General features: G+C 42.4%; 1 protein-coding gene across 1 annotated transcript; it reads left to right on the forward strand.

The window, feature by feature from the left end:
- The first annotated feature begins 253 nt into the window (after positions 1–253).
- On the forward strand, positions 254–21519 carry LOC124134915 (mRNA export factor GLE1-like). The gene is made up of 13 exons (XM_046500009.2): positions 254–451; positions 1202–1326; positions 1456–1651; positions 3259–3407; positions 5200–5260; positions 9854–9921; positions 10516–10784; positions 13340–13467; positions 14541–14595; positions 15350–15459; positions 18756–18962; positions 19427–19617; positions 20156–21519. The coding sequence occupies exons 1-13, from the start codon at positions 371–373 to the stop codon at positions 20607–20609; spliced, it is 2094 nt and encodes a 697-aa protein (XP_046355965.2). The 5' UTR covers positions 254–370; the 3' UTR covers positions 20610–21519.
- The last annotated feature ends 761 nt before the right edge of the window (positions 21520–22280 follow it).

Consider the following 22280-nt stretch of genomic DNA (forward strand, 5'->3'; position numbering starts at 1 on the left):
TTGTTTGTCATTGTGCTACTTTAGAGTTATTTGCCCTTGATTAATTAAAAAGCAAACTGCCATGACTACTTAAAAAGATTGGCGGTTTTATTTAGTCAATGATGAGTAATATTAAGAGCAAGATGTTATTCAAATGATATAACATCGAGTCAAAATGCCCTTGACTCAGATATACATTTATTATCATACAAACTCTTGCAAACGCTACGAAAATAATATGCAAGATTCGTATTGGTTTTCCGCTACATGTTTTATAATTGAATGTTTAAATCAATGGCGGCACGCTATCGCAAGACGATGATGATTTAGGAAACGGAATTAAACCTGGAGATAACAATTTGAGCTGTCACAGGTCGGCTAAACAACAATCATGGGAGTGGCTGAAGACCTGAAAAGGACCAACAAGGGACTGCTTCGGTATAAGCGCGAGCTGAGCTCGGAGCTCGTGCAGGTGCGCTTAGCCTTTTAACAATATTAATATGTAACATATTTTTACCATATGGCTAGTAGTTATTCATGATCATGTTACATGTTAACTGTCCAAGACTAGGGGTCAGTTCGCAACATCGGTTCAACAACTGTTCAACTTGATACACGACTTGAAAGGATGAACGCACATTTTTTATCAATCTACTGTTGATTCGGTTGAAAAAATACCCTTCAAAGACTTTTGATGCAATGATGGGATGAATTGTATCGGAAATTATTATTTTATCAAAATATATATTCCATTAACGAGTTATTTTGGTAAGCAGCTTTTACTATATATATTTATCATTATAGCACTTTGATTCAACTGATTGTTATTGCTGGACATGTTTTATGTAGGAACAATGTGCTCAGTCACCGTTGAGGACTTCCGCATTCTTGCTACAGCAAATGAATGAAAGCAAAATGCTAATATCAGAATTAGAACCGACAAAAGTTATATATATATATATTATCAGCAGTTATCCACATAAACATGATAAAGGAACAATATCTCAAATTCCCATGCATCTGAAGCTGTACACTGGTACAAACTTATATCACGGGTACGTCTTTGTAACAATCTAATATTTTAAAATATATCTGGTGATTACTCAGGCTAATTAAACCAGCATCGGCTAGATGGCTACGAGTTGGAACATTTTTTCCCTTAAATCATTCTTACCATGCTTACTTTCTCCTGTGATATTGGTTAAGATTACCACTGTTTCAGAAACTGACAGAAGAGGTATCTGCCCCTCCTAAGTTGTATATCTACCACCCGGAAAACACATCCTACAGAAGAGAAGGCAAGGTTGTGCCAAGCCTACAAAGTCCAGATGAGAAGCAAGACAAAGGGTAATTAAAAATCACTAAACATGTTGTCCATAAAAAGTGTCATGTATTCATGTTCTCCCAACTTATAAATGCCTATCAAAGACTTAAATTATGAACAAGACCAAAATGTTTCTATCTGACTGTTCCCAGCAAAGATGAAGCAGAGGACCTGGATGTGTCAGCATCCTCCAGTAAAACTGTTAATGGGGTGGGGGACAGCACCAAGCAGGACAGGCCTCTGCCGGCCAGCATCAAGCTGTATACATCACCTCCTGTGTCCCCGGACTATGGACGCACCAGTTTACAGATCCGCCACTACGAAGTCATGTGTGACAACAAGGCTAAGGTCTGATTGGTTGATTTTTCATACTGTTTTTGACGTAATCAGTGCCCAGGGCGCTCTCAAAATTAGAAATAGGGGGCCCTATTAGAATATAATTTTGGTGAGAAAAAAAAAAAGAGTTGAAAGATCATAAATTTTGTGGTTTATGCTAACAGCCTGAAATGATACAAAAGAAAAGTCTGTGCGTGTTATACACAACAGATATTTTTTCCAGAATTTAATTGTCCAGAATTTAGGGTGCATATAACACATGAGTGCGCATTATACACGAATAAATAAGTCTTGTGTACATTGATCAATTGGAAGGGGTGCTAATTGGGATTGATCACTAGCTATTCAATATATTAGCAAATATCGCTGTGTGGGCGCTTATTGGAGCGGGGCGCTTATTACGTTGACTACGGTATTTAGTTCGACCTATGTCCAACTTTATGTCCAAGAAATCGGTTACCTGAACCTTGATTACAGAGCAGAAAGGGAAGTTTATTATGTGATGATCTATTAAATGTGAGCTTCACTGAGCCTGGTGTTGTGGGTGTGTCTAATAGTTATTATCTATTTATCATTTTCATAAACATTTGATTAATACATGATTGATATAATATATAAACAATATGATGCTTTAGCATATGTTTGGATCATTTTGTTAAATCAAGTAAATGAGCCTGAAACATTTGTTCTTCGAGTCTTCATATTTTTATTGAACATGTTGAACATGTGCTCATTAATATATATGCCTTGGGGCATGCTCCCCAACATCTTCCTGAGGCAAGGGAGTTAACTAACTTTAAAAGTCCAGTTTCCACCCTTGCCGAACTAGGCTGGAATTACTGGGCTCGATCGAAGGGCCACCAGTGGCTATTACCAGTTACATCCCTTCTAAGCCTCTCCTATGGACCAATCAGATTCTACCTCTCGTATCACTTGCGTTTGCTTCACACAAAATGGTGGCGCCGAGTCAGGACGATCTGATCGATAATCAAGATCTACATTGTGATAAAACGGATCTTACATCGCGAAATGCATCGAATCACGTGAGCACCTTGATTAAAAAGACGAAACGATTTGGAAGAAATCTGATGACAACGGGTTGGCGATGCAAATGCTTTGCAAATCCTGCAATCGACCAAAATCTGCACGAAAGTTTACGAACTGGATTTCGGTGCGCGATTTTGATTGGACTATGCATAGACTTGTTAGTCCAGCCAAAATGTAACTCCGTAATACCAGCCTAGTTCGGCAAGGTAGGAAACTGGACTTTAAAGTCAGTTAACTCTCTTGCCTCGGGAAGATGGCTCCCCAACAGCCTGTGCTGGTCGTGAGAGGAGACTATATACATTGGATGGTCAGATTCTGTGACATGGTTGACTGTACCCAGACGACGAGAATCATTCTCACAATATCAGTTGCCGGATTGTCTGATCCAGAATTGATTAGACCTGTGGAGAACATTCACAGACCACCGTCGTATAGCTGGAACATTGATGAGTTTATTGTTATTCAACAAACAAAACAAAAACAAATCTTTGGGGCTGTACTGTTTACAATGTGTGGTCCAAGTGTGCAGTTACACATGTGAGTATTTCATCCCCCCGTGGTACAAATTCCAGGGTCTGATTGAAGCCAAGAGGAAGGAGTTTGAGAGGAAGGACCAAGAGCTGCAGCTGATGGTGGAGGAGAAGGCCAACCAGCTGGAGGAGAAGCAGCGGGAGGATATGAGGAAGCTGTACGAGCAGACATCCAGATTACAGCAGAAGGAGTGAGTCACACTGGACATTTCTATAGTCAGGCCGGAGCGCTTTTATTTCTTGGTTAATTTTTGAGTTTTTGGGTGTGAACAATCATCATCAGTATGTGTGTGTGTGTGTGTGTGTGGGGGGGGGGGGGGGGGGGATAAAATTATAAAGAGTTATTTTGGAATTTTTATCATCATGAACATATTTATTATTGTTCAAAATGTTCACTGAAAGTGTTGTACATTGTCTGTGTTCTGTTCCACAAAGTGATTGTTGATTACAACATGAAATTCCAACCAATAATCTTGATTCTTTATTCTTTTCTCATTCTTTTGTCTCATGTACAAACATTAGATTGACTGTAACAAATAGAAAGGATTTCATTGAGTATATGGCTTTTAAATTTCATTAATTTACACATTAACTTCATAATACAGCAGTAATACTAGGTTGGGCTAGTTTACTTTACAAAGGCATGAGCTTTTAACAATAAGGTAAATTACAACACAAACCTGGAAATTACTTTAAGTACATAATCATGATAATAGTCCAATAAAATGTACAGAAACAATGCCTTAACTGCACTAAATAAACAGGAAGTTTAATATTTCATAAACCTTTCATAACTTTAGGCCATGAGAATATTTATGAACAAAGTTGAAGTCTAGGGTGTATTTCCATGAGCCAAGTCTAAATCAGCCACAAACCCTCAATATGAAGAATTAAGTTACTATGTATGGTAGAAATTAAGAAGATGCATTTATAAACAAATTCCTATTTATGAATTTTCAAATGAGTGAATAAATGTGCCTTACCATTACTTTAGACCTCACTGGCTCCTAGCATGACTTCCTCATGCATGCTGCTAAAGCACATGGTGATATGACCACACCAATCTGTGCTTATCTCCCTTGTTATCATGGTTATTAAGGTTGATATAATATTGGCACATGATCAAAAATGAAACATAACATTCAAAACCAGGAAATTAAATAAACATCCTAACCATAACAATGATTTATTATTGTATACTACTGTTGTTATATGCAATACATAATTTGTGGAAATTCTAGAAACCAGATTTCATACCTCCTTAACCAATTAAGGTACCGGTATCATAGTTGATAGAAAAAAGAAATAAACATTTTGACCATTACAGCGATGTTAGCACTAAATTGATGGTAACTCACTAAGTATGCGGGGTCAGTCGGGTAGCCTTAAGCGTTAGCTCGTCACGCCGAAGACCCAGATTCAATTCCCGACTAGGGTACAATGTGTTAAGCCCATTTTCTGGTGTCCCCCGCCGTGATATTGCTGGAATATTGCTAAAAGTGGCGTAAAACCATACTCACTCACACAGTATGCAATCTTCACTTCCTGTTATGATCGTCTGTCAATTACACAAAGCAATCTGATCTAAGAAACTTGTAAGTTAAGCTCAAGTGCTAAGCTGCTCCGGACTAACTTAGAATTGCTAAAATAGATCTTTTGCCAAAGCAACAATGATGGTGACATTCCTAATGATGTTAGATGAAATGAATCGAGTCTTTAAGAAAGAAAGGAGACACTACCCGACAGCTCGACATATTCTCCAATGATGAACTGCAGCCATGGTATCCTATGCAATGACATGCCCTCTTAAAGCTGCTAGAACTTAGAAGCAGTGTCTCTATCCTTTACATCAAGTTACTCCTAGTCAAGACTTGATTGTTTACAGGCCGTCATGATATAGCTGGAATATTGCTGACTGTCTCAACATTCACTCACTCACTTTACGTTAGTGCCTCACTTCACATTATCTGACTTGTGCTGCAGGAAAGCCGAGACAAGCAAGAGGATTCAGCAGATGAGAGACAGCCATCGAACGAGGAAAAAGGTCAGTGGTTTGGAAGTTGAATTGTTTTGATCTTGTATCGTATCAAATGTTTAAACTTGTATCGTATCAAAAGTTTGATCTTGTATTGTATCAAATGTTTTATCTTGTATCGTATCAATGTTTGATCTTGTATCGTATCAAAAGTTTTGATCTTGTATCATATCAGATGTTTGATCTTGTATCATATCAGATGTTTGATCTTGTATCGTATCAAAAGTTTTGATATTGTATCGTATCAAATGTTTGATCTTGTATCGATCAAATGTTTGATCTTGTATCGATCAAATGTTTGATCTTGTATCGATCAAATGTTTGATCTTGTATCGTATCAAATGTTTGATGGGGCGGGCGGGTAGCTTAATGGTTAAAGCGTTCGTCCGTCACGCTGAAGACCCGGGTTCGATTCCCAACATTGATTCAATATGTGAAGCCCATTTCTGGTGTACCCCGCCGTGATATTGCTGGAATATTGCTAAAATGGGTGTAAAACCATACTCACTCACTCACTCACTCACTCAAATGTTTGATCTTGTATCGTATCAAAAGTTTTGATCATGTTGATCTTGTATCATATTCAAACCCTTTTTCTAGAGTTACTTCAGTTAATGAGATTACGAATCACATGTCTATTGATCAGGTTTTGTTGCTAAGATAATTTCCAAAAGTCAGTTAACATATGTTGTTTTGTGTCTCAGATGGCAGTGCATCATTTGCATCTTGTGCATCTTGGGTTGTGACACCAACTTTACATAACGTATGGGGACATACTTCAGTCACGTCACGGATCAGAGAACTTAATTTGTCCTGGTTTTCATGAATTCTGCATGTTCAGGGTGACCTTGCTTACTAAAGGTTATCACAATTAACAGGTTTGTGTTTCAGTCACATGACTGGTTAAATTAGGCTCTTTCTTATAGGATTATCACTGATTATACAATCTGATTTGACATTATATTTTCTGGTCGGTGTAACGCTAGTCAGTGTAGTTCTCAGGCCGGGTTATGCAAAACTGCATGTACTGCTTTTGAAAATAGATACATGGGAAGGCATTACATCTGTAAATCCTAGTCCTGTTTTTGCATCAATTTTCAATTTGAGTAATGTGTGGGAAATTTTGCTTCTTAGTAAAGTTACTAAAATTCTGATTTTTTAACTTATCCTATCTTACACTATGCATTTCTTCCCTCTTCTTTCGATCCTATGTGGAAACATGCTAAAACAAAATTTCCAATCTCATTAAATCAGAACTTAGTTCGGAATACCCTGTGTTAAAGTTTTCGAGGTTGCATGATTAGAAATCGCATTCTGACTGTCACTTTCATGATCTGGTAGGCGGCGCTCCGATTGGTCAGATGAAAGGTCGTTCTGACGTGACTCCTAATGGGATGTCCTCAGATCTTTGTTTAGCGGTAGCGAGAACTTATATCTGATTTTAATGAGATTGTTTCCAGCTTCTAAAACATTTCACCTGAACACATCCCAGCATCACCATAGTTTTCACCCAATTAAATGGGTCATGCACTGTAATCCTGTGTGTTGTGACCTTAGTCGACTTGATCACCTGACTACCCGTGACTACCTCTGCCACACCTCAAGGCTGTGGCGCCACTCAGACGCTCTCGGAAGAGACTCTTCATCCAACTTTCCGCGGCAGCCACTGTGGAAAACTCCCGTACCACAGCCTCCTTCTGGTGCCCATACTTGCTGTTAAAGGCGACTATGCTTGTCGTAAGAGGCGACTAACAGGATCGGGTGGTCAGGCTCGCTGACTTGGTTGATCCATGTCATCAATCCCAATTGCGTGGATCGATGCTCATGATATTAATCACTGGATTGTCTGGTCCAGACTTGATTATTTACAGACCGCGGTCATATAGCTGGAATATTGCTGAGTGCGGCATTAAACAACAAACCAACCAACCAACCATCTGGTACTGCTTGACTATCCTTCGCGTTCACGTCTTCGCTGTGTTGCCTCCTCCTGTGACAGACCGCCTCCGTGGTCTAGTGGTAGAGCGTCCGCCCGGAGAGTGGAAGGTCTGGGGTTCGATCCCCGACCGCGTCATACCAAAAGACGTGAAAAGATGGTACTTGTTGTTACCCTGTCTGGCGCTCAGCTGTGAGGGGCTAAAACAAGGACTGGTCGGCTCGGAGTCAGTATACTGTGTCTGAGTGGGGTATTCATGTTAAACTGCGGCATGGTATCTCAGTGATCTAGCACTATAGATCGGCATCAGTCCGGACTAGTACAAGCAAACACACACACGTACATTCACGTCGCTATGTAAGTGCAATAATCTTGGACGCGAGGTTAAACCCCATTTCACCTCACCTACTGTGACATCCAACCCACATGAGACTAGAGCCGTCGTCCCTACCATAGCTGAGGGCCTGCACCAATTTGGTAACTTGGTCCTGGCGCAAATACTTGATGGCTGCCATCCTGCAACCCAGTACACTGTATCCTGTACATAGAGAATAAATATTGAAAGGTCACTGCTTTGTTTATTGTCATTGTTATTCCGGTTCCCAGATTGAGTACCCAGTAGAGGGTAAAGTGATTCATTTGGAGAGACTCCGCTCTTCAACATCGAAGTCACCACAAGGCAGGCCGTTTCGGCGGTGTCCTGAGCCCTCACCTGTTCACCTCTGTCCAGTGCATGTTATGTCTTAGTATTGGTTTAAAGATCCTCTCCTGGATGTTGTCGTTCCCACTTTTCATCTTAGCATACTTCAATCCCACAAGCATGATTGATGACTTTGACAAAGTCTTAAAAGATATGCCAAGCGGGTTCACCCTATTGTCCGTAGGAGATAGTGGTGTGGTCTGTCTTGTAGAACTGATTGACTGGAGAACACTTTCGGATTGGTTATGAGTCGTGGCTGAATAGGCCCCTATTCATGGCTATGCAGTTGTTCATGTAACAATGTCCTAGGGGTGTCACGATAAATCGAAATATCGATATAGTACTATTGGTAATCACTTAAAGTCAATAAATCGATCTTTAAATCTGTTTCGGATCAATAGTGTCGATTTCAGATAGGAATATCGATACCGAAACACGCTTGTGAACGCAGCTGAGTGAGGATTAGAGTTAACTGCCCTTGATGCTTAGCAACCGGTCTTTCTTAAAGTAAAAAATTAGGGTAAAGAAACAACAAATCAGTCATATCTCAAACTTTACTTTTTATTTGTTGTTATGGTTATCACATTAAAAGGAAACTTCAGTTCCAAGGTTTGATTCAACTGTAAAATCCATCTGAAATGATACACTGAAAACTATCAATATTTATCACAATAGTTGCTTGCAATATCAATAGTTATCACAATAGTTTCTTTCAATATCAATAGTTATCGCAATAGTGTTTTCCAGACCAATAGTCACTCCTACAATGTCCTACATGTAACACATGTCATACCTGATGTTATGTCTGACTAGCGTAAAGGGTATTACATCACCTGTTATGGTGTTTTTACCCATTCACGAGTGCCTGTCTTTATGACACTAGATAGTGTAATAACTTATGGTTTATTTCCCGGTCTAGCACAAGCTTCCTCGTGTATGTCTCACGGCATCTTCCCGAGGCATGAGCGTTAACTGACTTTAAAAGTGCAGTTTCCACCCTTGCTGAACTAGGCTGGAATTCCTGGGCTCGATCGTAGCGCCACCAGTGGCTATTACAAGTTATGTCCATTCTATGCCTCTCCCATATGGACCAATCAGATTCCACCTCTCGTATCACATGCATTTGCTTCAAACAAAATGTTGGCGCCCAGTCAAGACGATCGGATCAACCATCAAGATCTATTTTGTGATAAAACGGTTCGTACTTCAGGAAGTACATCAAATCACGAGAGCACCTTGATTAAAAACATGAAAAGATTTGGAAAATATCTGTTGACAACGTGTTGGCGATGCACATGCTTTGCAAATCCTGCAATCGACCGAACTCTGCATGACAGTTTACGAACCAGATTTCGATTTCGGTTCGCGAATTTGATTGGACTATGCATAGACTCGTTAGTCCAGCCAAAATGTAACTCCATAATCCCAGCCTAGTTCGGCAAGGGTGGAAACTGGACTTTTATAGTCAGTTAACTCCCTTGCCTCGGGAAGATGGTCTCACGGTTGTAGTCTCATACAGGCTAGGGTACTGAACCCCACCGTCCAACCAATAAATGCATAGTGTGAGATACGATAAGATTAAAAATTTGAAAATTTTACAATAAATTGTATATTGACTTATCCTATCTCACACGCTATATGCCCTCCAAATGATCCCCACATCACAGCTACTCTAGCCTGTCCATTCTAAGAAAGAGAATGATGTGGCAGGGCTAGTCAGGTGATTAAGTCGTGTAAGGTCACAAAGCACAGGATTATGGTGTGTGATCCTTTTGTTTGGGTGGTAACTATGGTGATGGTGGGATGTTTTCAGGCAAAATGTTTTTAGAAGCTGGAAACTTTTGTTCAGCATGTTTCTACATAGGATTGAAGGAAGAAAGAAGAAATGCAGTGTGAGATAGGATAAGTATATTAACATACAATTTATATGTTAACTTTCAGTTCATCATGTTTATTCCCTTTTAAGATCCAAGATGACAAACTGCTTGAAGGAGAGAGGAAGAAGCTGCAACTGCAGGAAGAAGAAAGGAGAAGGTAGACTTTAAGGGACTTGATATAACTAAACCATTTATAATATTAGACCTGTGGATATCCGGGGTAGAATATATCTTCAGCTACCCATGCTTGCCGTAACAGGCGACTATGCTTTTTGCAAGAGGCGACTCACGGGATTGGGTGGTCAGACTCGCTGACTTGCATGTCATTGTATCCCAATTGTGTGGATCGGTGATTGATGTCAATCACTGGATTGTCTGGTCCAGACTCGATTACTTACAGACTGCTGTCATATAGCTGGAATATTAGTGAGTGCAGCGTTAAACAACAAACAAATAAACAAACAAATAATATTACGGGGACACAGGTGGCCAAGGCATAACAATTCACTTGCAGAGTTCAGTTATTACAACCTGATTTGAAATTTCTTGAGGAATTGAATTTTTCAAGCGTTGACTAATAATTAGTGGTTCTAGAAGCCAACGTTATGCATCGGGTGTCAGACTTAGTCACATGGTAGATTGCGTGTCATCGTAACTCAAAGGCATGGATCATTGCTTACATGTATGTATATATAGATTTCAAAATGAAACTCTTTGTCAATTTCTTAAAAAATGTGTGGTGTTTTTTCAGGAATGAACAAGAAAAGAAGCATGCAGTGTTGCAGTTTTATTCAAGGATTAAACAAACCCATGACAACCTGACAAGCTTGTTCGACAACTGTAAATACAAGCAGCACCTGCCGGAGTCAGCCCACACCCCCAAGCAGGTGTGTGTGCAGATCCTGGCCAAGGCCGACGCCATGATGAAGAAGGGGGGCCTGGCGCCGGAGGACCTGCAGGGGATGAAGAACTTGATGGAGTACTCAAAGAACACTTACGACTTCATGGTGAAGCACCTAGGTATGGCAAGAGCATGTGTGGCTGAGTGGTGAAGCACCTAGGTGTGGCAAGAGCATGTGTGGCTGAGTGGTGAAGCACCTAGGTATGGCAAGAGCATGTGTGGCTAAGTGGTGAAGCACCTAGGTGTGGCAAGAGCATGTGTGACTTCATGGTGAAGCACCTAGGTGTGGCAAGAGCATGTGTGGCTGAGTGGTGAAGCACCTAGGTATGGCAAGAGCATGTGTGGCTGAGTGGTGAAGCACCTGGGTATGGCAAGAGCATGTGTGGCTGAATGGTGAAGCACCTAGGTATGGCAAGAGCATGTGTGGCTGAGTGGTGAAGCACCTGGGTATGGCAAGAGCATGTGTGACTTCATGGTGAAGCACCTAGGTGTGGCAAGAGCATGTGTGACTTCATGGTGAAGCACCTAGGTGTGGCAAGAGCATGTGTGGCTGAATGGTGAAGCACCTGGGTATGGCAAGAGCATGTGTGGCTGAATGGTGAAGCACCTAGGTATGGCAAGAGCATGTGTGGCTGAGTGGTGAAGCACCTGGGTATGGCAAGAGCATGTGTGGCTGAATGGTGAAGCACCTAGGTATGGCAAGAGCATGTGTGGCTGAGTGGTGAAGCACCTAGGTGTGGCAAGAGCATGTGTGGCTGAGTGGTGAAGCACCTAGGTATGGCAAGAGCTTGTGTGACTTCATGGTGAAGCACCTAGGTGTGGCAAGAGCATGTGTGGCTGAATGGTGAAGCACCTAGGTATGGCAAGAGCATGTGTGGCTGAGTGGTGAAGCACCTGGGTATGGCAAGAGCATGTGTGGCTGAGTGGTGAAGCACCTAGGTATGGCAAGAGCATGTGTGGCTGAGTGGTGAAGCACCTGGGTATGGCAAGAGCATGTGTGGCTGAGTGGTGAAGCACCTAGGTATGGCAAGAGCATGTGTGACTTCATGGTGAAGCACCTAGGTGTGGCAAGAGCATGTGTGACATCATGGTGAAGCACCTAGGTGTGGCAAGAGCATGTGTGGCTGAATGGTGAAGCACCTAGGTATGGCAAGAGCATGTGTGGCTGAGTGGTGAAGCACCTGGGTATGGCAAGATCATGTGTGGCTAAGTGGTGAAGCACCTAGGTATGGCAAGAGCATGTGTGACTGAATGGTGAAGCACCTAGGTGTGGAAAGAGCATGTGTGACTGAGTGGTGAAGCACCTGGGTATGGCAAGAGCATGTGTGACTGAGTGGTGAAGCACCTAGGTATGGCAAGAGCATGTGTGGCTGAGTGGTGAAGCACCTAGGTGTGGCAAGAGCATGTGTGGCTGAGTGGTTAAGCACCTAGGTATGGCAAGAGCATGTGTGGCTGAGTGGTGAAGCACCTAGGTATGGCAAGAGCATGTGTGACTTCATGGTGAAGCACCTAGGTGTGGCAAGAGCATGTGTGGCTGAGTGGTGAAGCACCTAGGTATGGCAAGAGCATGTGTGACTTCATGGTGAAGCACCTAGGTGTGGCAAGAGCATGTGTGGCTGAGTGGTGAAGCACCTAGGTATGGCAAGAGCATGTGTGGCTGAATGGTGAACATCTAGGTGTGACAAGAGCATGTGTGGCTGAGTGGTGAAACACCTAGGTATGGCAAGAGCATGAGTGGTGAAACATCAATGTGTGGCAAGCGATGTGTGACTTCATGGTGAAACACCTAGGTATGGCAAGAGCATGTTTGGCTGAAAGGTGAAACATCAATGTGTGGCAAGAGCATGTGTGAGTGAATGGTGAACATCTAGGTGTGACAAGAGTATGTGTGAGTGAATGGTGAACATCTAGGTGTGACAAGAGCATGTGTGGCTGAGTGGTGAAGCACCTAGGTATGGCAAGATCATGAGTGGTGAAACATCAATGTGTGGCAAGCGATGTGTGACTTCATGGTGAAACACCTAGGTATGGCAAGAGCATGTTTGGCTGAAAGGTGAAACATCAATGTGTGGCAAGAGCATGTGTGAGTGAATGGTGAACATCTAGGTGTGACAAGAGTATGTGTGAGTGAATGGTGAACATCTAGGTGTGACAAGAGCATGTGTGGCTGAATGGTGAACATCTAGGTGTGACAAGAGCATGTGTGAGTGAATGGTGAACATCTAGGTGTGACAAGAGTATGTGTGAGTGAATGGTGAACAACTAGGTGTGACAAGAGCATGTGTGAGTGAATGGTGAACATCTAGGTGTGACAAGAGCATGTGTGGATGAGTGGTGAACATCTAGGTGTGACAAGAGCATGTGTGAGTGAATGGTGAACATCTAGGTGTGACAAGAGTATGTGTGGCTGAGTGGTGAAACAACAATGTATGGCAAGAGCATGTGTGAGTTTGTGGTGAAACATGTAGGTTTGGCAAGAACATGTGTGATGTCATGATGAGGTGAGGTGAGGTGAAATTGGGTTAAACATGACTTGGTGTACTTGCTGAGAACTTGCCAAACTGTCATGAATATATTTTTCTGCATACAAGTATTTGACAATTTTGTCAGTAACATTGTGCTACAAATTATTTAGGCTTAGAGAAGTACATCTTTCTTTTTATTGTTCTTTCAGAGGAGGCCACAAGGAAAGGCAAGGCAGAGGAAGTCGAGCTGGCCAAACAGCAGCAACAGCAGCAACAGCAGCAGCAACAACAGCAGGCACAGCAGGCACAGCAGAAGGCAGCGGCCGAAGCAGCTCAGGTAGGAGACATGAGTAAATTAGTGACAATTGTTGTGGAGCCTTAGAAACTGTATGAACTTTGGCCACTGAAAAATGATCTGAATGATTTCTGAAAAGCAACTTTGAAGAACAGGTTATGCAGCTAATTGTTTTAGGAAGGGTTGCAAACGTTGTCTGTGGCCATAACACATTAATTATTAGATTTTCATCAAGTTCACCTCAGATCCCTACCAACAGCACATCATTTTATTGTCCCCAAGTAACTACCAACAAAGAAACTTTCTGCGTGTGTTATGTTCTTTCTTTACTTGATACAATATTTCATATATGTACAGGTCTGTCAAACCTGGATGCCAGGATTGGGTTGTCAATAAAAGAATGATATAAAAGCCTCCTGCCTCCCAAATTTGAATTTGTATGAAAATCTAGAAATTAATAGTGCTCTGATATTAAGAAAACAATTATTTTACCTTACCTGATGCTGCACAGTGCTTTAGCTTCCTACCTTATACAAACAGACAGTACTGGAACAGAGAGACAGCTGAATCAGACCAATAGCCCATGCCCCAATAGGTAGGGAAGCAAAACCACTGTGTAGCATCAGGTACATATAACAACATTGCATTTATACCGAAATGCTCATATCAGTGACATAATCTTGATAATGAAGATTGGGATGCGTATCTGTTGTTAGCTGTGTTGTTTGAAAGGATAAGGTTTTTATTGTTATTTTAGAACTAAATATAAGCCATTCTGTTTCGGATGGTGTGAGGTTTTCCATAACATGTGTACAGGCACATAGAGACACAATTGTTAGTTCTTTCCAAGAGAGGGGCGGTCGGGTAGCCAAGTGGTTAAAGCTTTCGCTCGTCATGCCCAAGACCCAGGTTTGATTCCCGACATGGGTACAATGTCTGAAGCCCATTTCTGGTTTCCCCCACCATGATATTGCTGGAATATTGCTAAAAGCGGCGTAAAACCAAACTTGCTCACACTCACTCTTCCCAAGAGACAGCATCAGTTTATTATCTGCCTCTTGAGACATGGAACAATTTGCATGTATGGATACATGTGTCTTGTGTACCTGTTGTAGGCTGCGGCTGCACCAACGCCCGGTGTTCCAGCAACTCCAGGCACTCCATCAGCAGGTAGGTTGGGACGAGGGATCATGAGTAGAGGTCACCAAGCAGCTTGATCACCTAGGAGTGAGAACTGACCCAATAACTTCAAGTCATTCAGGGTCATGGATGGCCTAGTTGTCAAATATGTCTAAGACGCCGCAATTCACTGTGCAGATTTTCATCCCTGGAAGTCAGAAAAACTGTTTGACCTGTGGTGATTCCTTGTTAGAATAGGTCCCCAGCAACCTATGCTGGTCGTAACAGCCGACCAAACGGAACAGGTGGTCAGGCTCATTGATTTGGTTCGTTGTGTTTCATCATACCCCGATGATGTAGATCATTGCTCACAATCTTGATCACTGGGTTATCAGGTCCATACTCGAATATTTGTGGCATTAAACAGCAAAAGCAAGCATTCGTGTCGTAAGGCACGACTGACAGGATGGGGTGGTCAGGCTCACTTACTTGGTTGATGCTTGTCATCGTATTCCAATTGCATGGAACAATGCTCATGATGTCAATCACTGGTCAGATTATTTAGATACCGATGTTATATAGCCGGAATATTGCTGAGTACAGAGTTAAACAACAAAACAAACAAAGAAACAACCATCCAACCTCACTTGTCTCGAAAATGATTTCTGTTCTACAATCATTGATATTTTGAAATCTAGAAATCTAACGAAAGCTATGACTTGCCAGTTTTTTGTGCATAAATTCCTCTAGAGAAAAACAAAATTGTGTTGAGGACAGAAATAAATGTGTTTCATGTGTGTTTCAGTTGCACGGAGACAGAGTGTTATTGATGAGGTGGTGACAGAGTATGAGCTGTACAAGGCCAAGCTAGATGATGTGCTGAAGTCCCTTGCTGCATTTACAGCTAATACACAGGTAAGGCCAAGCTAGATGACATGCTGAAGTCCCTTGCTGCGTTTACAGCTAATGCACAGGTAAGGCCAAGCTAGATGATGTGCTGAAGTTCCTTGCTGCGTTTACAGCTTATACACAGGTAAGGCCAAGCTGGATGATGTGCTGAAGTGCCTTGCTGCATTTACAGCTAATACACAGGTAAGGCCAAGCTAGATGATGTGCTGAAGTCCCTTGCTGCGTTTACAGCTAATACACAGGTAAGGCCAAGCTAGATGATGTGCTGAAGTTCCTTGCTGCGTTTACAGCTTATACACAGGTAAGGCCAAGCTGGATGATGTGCTGAAGTCCCTTGCTGCATTTACAGCTAATACACAGGTAAGGCCAAGCTAGATGACATGCTGAAGTCCCTTGCTGCGTTTACAGCTAATACACAGGTAAGGCCCAGCTAGATGATGTGCTGAAGTCCCTTGCTGCATTTACAGCTAATACACAGGTAAGGCCAAGCTAGATGACATGCTGAAGTCCCTTGCTGCGTTTACAGCTAATACACAGGTAAGGCCAAGCTAGATGATGAGCTGAAGTCCCTTGCTGCGTTTACAGCTAATGCACAGGTAAGGCCAAGCTAGATGATGTGCTGAAGTTCCTTGCTGCGTTTACAGCTTATACACAGGTAAGGCCAAGCTGGATGATGTGCTGAAGTGCCTTGCTGCATTTACAGCTAATACACAGGTAAGGCCAAGCTAGATGACATGCTGAAGTCCCTTGCTGCGTTTACAGCTAATACACAGGTAAGGCCAAGCTAGATGATGTGCTGAAGTCCCTTGCTGTGTTTACAGCTAATACACAGGTAAGGCCAAGCTAGATGATGTGCTGAAGTCCCTTGCTGCGTTTACAGCTCATACACAGGTAAGGCCAAGCTGGATGATGTGCTGAAGTTCCTTGCTGCGTTTACAGCTTATACACAGGTAAGGCCAAGCTGGATGATGTGCTGAAGTCCCTTGCTGCATTTACAGCTAATACACAGGTAAGGCCAAGCTAGATGACATGCTGAAGTCCCTTGCTGCGTTTACAGCTAATACACAGGTAAGGCCCAGCTAGATGATGTGCTGAAGTCCCTTGCTGCATTTACAGCTAATACACAGGTAAGGCCAAGCTAGATGACATGCTGAAGTCCCTTGCTGCGTTTACAGCTAATACACAGGTAAGGCCAAGCTAGATGATGAGCTGAAGTCCCTTGCTGCGTTTACAGCTAATGCACAGGTAAGGCCAAGCTAGATGATGTGCTGAAGTTCCTTGCTGCGTTTACAGCTTATACACAGGTAAGGCCAAGCTGGATGATGTGCTGAAGTGCCTTGCTGCATTTACAGCTAATACACAGGTAAGGCCAAGCTAGATGACATGCTGAAGTCCCTTGCTGCGTTTACAGCTAATACACAGGTAAGGCCAAGCTAGATGATGTGCTGAAGTCCCTTGCTGTGTTTACAGCTAATACACAGGTAAGGCCAAGCTAGATGATGTGCTGAAGTCCCTTGCTGCGTTTACAGCTCATACACAGGTAAGGCCAAGCTAGATGACATGCGAGAGCTGAAGGTCAGTGGTTCGATCTCCAGGTGTGTCATACCTAAAGATGTTAAGAGGTGGTTTTACCCTGCCTAACGATCAGCATTAGGGGATAAACAAGGATTGGTCAGCTCAGAGTAAGCATATTGTGTCTGAGTGGGGTATCCATGTTAAACTGTGGCATGGTATTTCAGTGGACTAGAGACCGCCTCCGTGGTCCAGTGGTAGAGCGTCCGCACGGAGAGTGGAAGGTCCGGGATCGATCCCCGGCCGCGTCATACCATTAAGACGTTAAAAGATGGTACTTGTTGTTACCCTGTCTGGTGCTCGGCATAAAGGGGCTAAAACAAGGACTGGTCGGCTCGGAGTCGGTATACTGTGTCTGAGTGGGGTATTCATGTTAAACTGCAGCATGGTATCTCAGTGAGCTAGCACTATAAATCGGCATCAGTCCGGACTAGTACAAGCAGCCACACAAACACACACACGTACATGCACATCGCTATATAAGTGCAATAATCTTGGACACGTCGTTAAACCCAATTTCACCTCACCTCAGTGGACTAGAAAAACCGCATAAATCTGGAAAAGTACAAGCATCCACGTTCACTCACGTCGCCATAGAAGAGCAATAATATTGAATGTGATGTTAAACACTGTTTCATCTCACCTAGATGCTTAAGTCACTTGCTGCACTTTCCACTAATGGGGCAGTCGGGTAGCCAAGTGGTTAAAGCGTTCGCTCGTCACGCCAAAGACCCGGGTTCGATTCCTGACATGGGTACAATGTGTGAAGCCCATTTCTGGTGTCCCCCGCCGTGATATTGCTGGAATATTGCTAAAAGCGGCGTAAAACCATACTCACTCACTCACTCACTTTCCACTAATACACAGGTAAAGAACGTGTAACAATGTTTATTTAGGTCATCACACGACAGCCAACTTCAAAGGATAGTGAAGCATTGGATGCCGTTTAGAATGATAGATTGGCCGTTAATCTGAATTTTGACTAGGCTATAAGTGTCAATTCGGAAGCTGAGACTGCGATCACCAATTAACATGCTAGAAAGAATGCAACACAGAAGTGTATGCTGCTATCGAAAAACCCAAGCGTGGTTAACCTCCGATCTCTTCAGAGATTGGTTCCTTGCCATAGATGGGCAGATACAGTCACGTGGGATCTTGTGCGACCAAGACTTCATCAACATAGACAACAATGAAGTCACCTGACAGTCAAATAGGCAGCATTAGAAATTGGCACTAGTCCTGTAGTCCTTACCAAACTGCCCAATACTAAAGGTATCCTAAGGACTAGTAGAAATTGGCCCATTTTAAGGGTTTTGCTATATGTTATCATTATAAGGACTAGTGGACAAAAACTGTTGGTTTCTAACCCTGAATAGGGGAGCTAACTCTTGTCAGTTCACTAAGTGATTCACATATCCGAAAAGTTGTTTTTCCTGATGATGCCTTAAAAACGTGATTGTTCACATAAGCAGGGTTCCATTGCATGCCGATTCTAAAGAATGTGCTTAATGTTGCTTCAATCACATACTCCCATTCAGTGACTGGTTCAATGTAAGGTTGTTTCTCATGATCAATCACTGGCTTGTCTGGTCCAGACTCAATTATATACAGGCTGCTGTTACCCTGTGTCAATTTTATTATGTTTGTAATTGAAACAACATGAAGGATTCCTGGTTGTATGTCATTAAAAAGTTGACTCTGTAACAAGTCCAATTGTCTGTCGTCCCCAGATGAAGAAGTATCGGTTTGAGCTGCAGAAATCCGTGAACACCCCCATCAATTCCATCGCCCCGGTCGATGGCTCCAACCTGAGGGACAAGCTGCAGAAACTCATCCACCTGCTCGGGGGACATCAGATCGAGGGCAAACATGTCTCTGCTAAAGATACACCAGAGGGAATCTCCTTCTGTAAAAACCTCATAGCCAGAATGTTTGTGGTAAGACCTTGTTTTTCAGATATGGATTTATATTACTTATACTTAGTTACAAGGCCTGTGAAGATCCGGGGTAGAATAGGTCTTCAGCAACCCATGCTTGCCGTAAAAGGCGACTATGCTTGTCGTAAGAGGCGACTGACGGGATCGGGTGGTCAGGCTCGCTGACTTGGTTGATGCATGTCAGCAATCCGATTATCGTGGATCAATGCTCATGATATTAATCACTGGATTGTCTGGTCCAGACTCGATTAATTACAGAACGCCGTCATATAGCTGGAATATTGCTGAGTGCAGCATTAAAGAACAACCCAACCAACCAACTTTGTTATAATACCGGGTCACTGATAGCCGTCATCCAAGGCACCACAATTCGCTGTGAAGAATTACCTCCCTTGGGCATGCCAGAAGCAATGTCTTTGTAAAGGGTATATCGCATGTATCAGTGCTTTAACATTATCTTGCAGAAAAAGGGAGAAGAGCAGGTCTCTTCTAAACATGAATCAGCATTTGCGATCGCCATGGTAGCAGCAGGACTGTGGTTAGAACACAGTGATGTAGGGGACCTGATGTTGGCCCACTTCCACAGCTTCTGTCCCTACATTGTGCCGCTCTACATACCCAAAGACAGCAGCATGTCGTCCCAGGACTACCACAGGTAAGACCGTCGAATAGCTCCCATATACAAACTGGAAAAGGGGTGGTCAGGTAGCCCAGTGGTCAAAAGCGTTTGTCATCATGCAATAGGTCTGGGTTTGATTCCCCATTTGGGTACAATGTGTCCCATTTCTGGTGTTCCCTGCTTGATCACTTTACTGGAATGGATGTAGATGTGTTGAAAATCTTCCTCAGATTTAACGAAAGTCTTTGTTGTTTCTGCAGACCACTTCGGGGATTTGAGGGAAGAATAGATCCCCAGTAATAGCCTACTAAAGTGTAGATTGCGTGGTCTAGATCTGTGATTTCACAAGGACTGTTTCAGTCACTGACTAGATAATTGTTTGGGAATCCTGAAATTTAATGCAGATATTTAGGTGATTTCCTCACATCCACTGTCAACTCTGTTGCAAGTACAAATCCACAGGAATGTTTTGTGTGGGTTCTCTTGGTTTAGTATTTCTTAGAAAATATTTGCTATTTCTGAATTGGATTTTGTAAGCTTCACATTTTATGAACTTCTTTTCTTTTCTTTTCAGAATGCTAGGTTACAAAGTTGATTCCAACGGAACCATAGAAGCTCAGGACAAGTTCCTGAAGAGGATGTCTGGCATTATGCGACTGTATGCCGCGATTCTTGTCTCGTCTCCACCAAGATCAAATGCTGTTCACCCGCACGGCATAGAGCACGCCTGGATCTGGTTGTCGCGAGTTCTGAACATGGACCCTCAACCTGACATTACAGCGACCTTGACCTATGACATGCTACAGGTGGCAGGTCATACACTGTTCAGTGCGTACAAGGTTCAGTTTGTGAAGCTGCTGTTCCTTCTCTACAAAGAGTTCTTGCCCAAGTTGAGAAGTGTGTCCGTGGCTGGTGGGCCGGTAGCAAGGCTGGAGCAGTTCCTTGAACAAACATTGAACAAGTTTAAGATGAAGCAGATGATGCCACATCCAGATGGGTATCTCGCACAAAACTTTTGGTTTTCTTGATGACAGAATATATAGGTGTCACTCCTGGCCGTACTTTGAGCTTCATGCATGCAGGTGTGCTGGCTAAAGAGGTGCAAGTTTGATACTGGATTGTGGAAAATCTACAAGCGTGGCAAATATTTCAATTACATTTTATTAATTAACTCTTGAACATGACGATCACAGAGATATATCTAAGCCTGCTAAGAGACCAATATTCGGCCCCAGGTCAGAAGTAAATGTCGGTAAAAATTCCCGAATTGGAATAACAAATTTCCCAATTCAAGTTATATATTAATAACTGATGTTATGGCTTTGTTCAGGTGACGTGTATATTACACAAAACAAAACAGAAATTACCCTAATTGTCTTCCAAGTGCACCTATCTTAGAATCCGGGGTAAGACTCTTCTTACTGAAATACTTCCGTTTAGCCCAGTTTTTTAACATTTAGATGAGTCTGTTTGAGCAAGATATTTTCACATGAAATGGGGTTTTCCCCTAGTTATTAGGCAGGTAGGTAATGACTAATGAAACGAGTCTATGGGCCGATGAAAATACATGTATGACCAATTGAAATATCACTAGTTGAAATTGATACAGCTACACTATTGACAAAATGAAATGAAAAAGGCCTGATAGTTATTGCCTCTGCATATTTTTGTTCTATAGTATCTATTGTTTGTTCTATAGTATCTATTGTTTGTTCTATAGTATCTATTGTTTGTTCTATCCAAAATACGCCTGAACAGACATGGTACCCATTCTTAATGTTGGGAGTAGACAATCCCTATTAGCCCACTGTAAAGGGGAGGGAGGGAGGCAGTCATCTAAGGCGCCACAATTCGCTGCACAGAGTTGCCTCCCTTGGCACGCCAGAAACCTATGATATGGGTTCAAATCCCTAGTCGCCCTGATAATGTTTCTAGGTTTCCTAGCACACACCCGTGCTTGTGGGTTTCACCGAAGTGGTAAAGGTCTGAGACCTGAAATACTTCAGGCTTTCCTCCCTCATTAAGCTGACACAGTGTGATACAAAATGTATAACTGGAATACTGTTCATTTCACTCTCAACACAAAGGAAATGGCTTTTGACAATATCATGATTATGTATGAATAAAACTAAAACATCAATCCCCCGTAATGGTTTCCAGTAAAGGACTGAATGTTACGTTAAATTGTCTATAGCATGTATATGGTTGTAAATAATGAATGGAATGCAAATGTTCCAACAGAATGTATTATGATGAACTCCATGGTCAAGATTAATTCACAATACCTACTTTTCGTGTGCTACCATCAATAGATATTGTGCTTAATGTGAGTGTAAAGGCAATTTGTGCAGGATCATGATGTAAATATGTGTTGATTTGTAAATATAAATTGATTTTTTAAAAGTTCTGTGGTCATTTGTTGTCAGCAGTGCAATCTGTTACAGATTTGAAAGACCGCTGCATTATTATCCACGGCACCAAGTTTGTTTGTTTGTTAAACGCTGCACTCAGAATATTCCAGCTATCTGACAGCGGTCTGTAAATAATCGAGTCTCGACCAGACAATCCAGTGATTAACATCACGAGCATTGATCCATGCAATTGAGACACGATGACATGCATCAACCAAGTCATTGAGCCTGACCACCCGATCCCGTTAGTCGCCTTTTACGGAAAAACATGGGTTGCTGAAGACCTAT

This window comes from Haliotis rufescens, unplaced genomic scaffold, assembly GCF_023055435.1.
Source record: "Haliotis rufescens isolate VD_foot unplaced genomic scaffold, xgHalRufe1.0.p SCAF_15, whole genome shotgun sequence".
NCBI lineage: Eukaryota > Metazoa > Mollusca > Gastropoda > Lepetellida > Haliotidae > Haliotis > Haliotis rufescens.

Coding starts and splice junctions, on each gene's coding strand:
- LOC124134915 (XM_046500009.2), top strand. CDS start 371: ATGGGAGTGGCTGAAGACCTGAAAAGGACCAACAAGGGACTGCTTCGG. Junction 1,652..3,258: donor TGTGTGACAACAAGGCTAAG/GTCTGATTGGTT, acceptor TACAAATTCCAG/GGTCTGATTGAAGCCAAGAG. Junction 13,468..14,540: donor CAGCGGCCGAAGCAGCTCAG/GTAGGAGACATG, acceptor TACCTGTTGTAG/GCTGCGGCTGCACCAACGCC.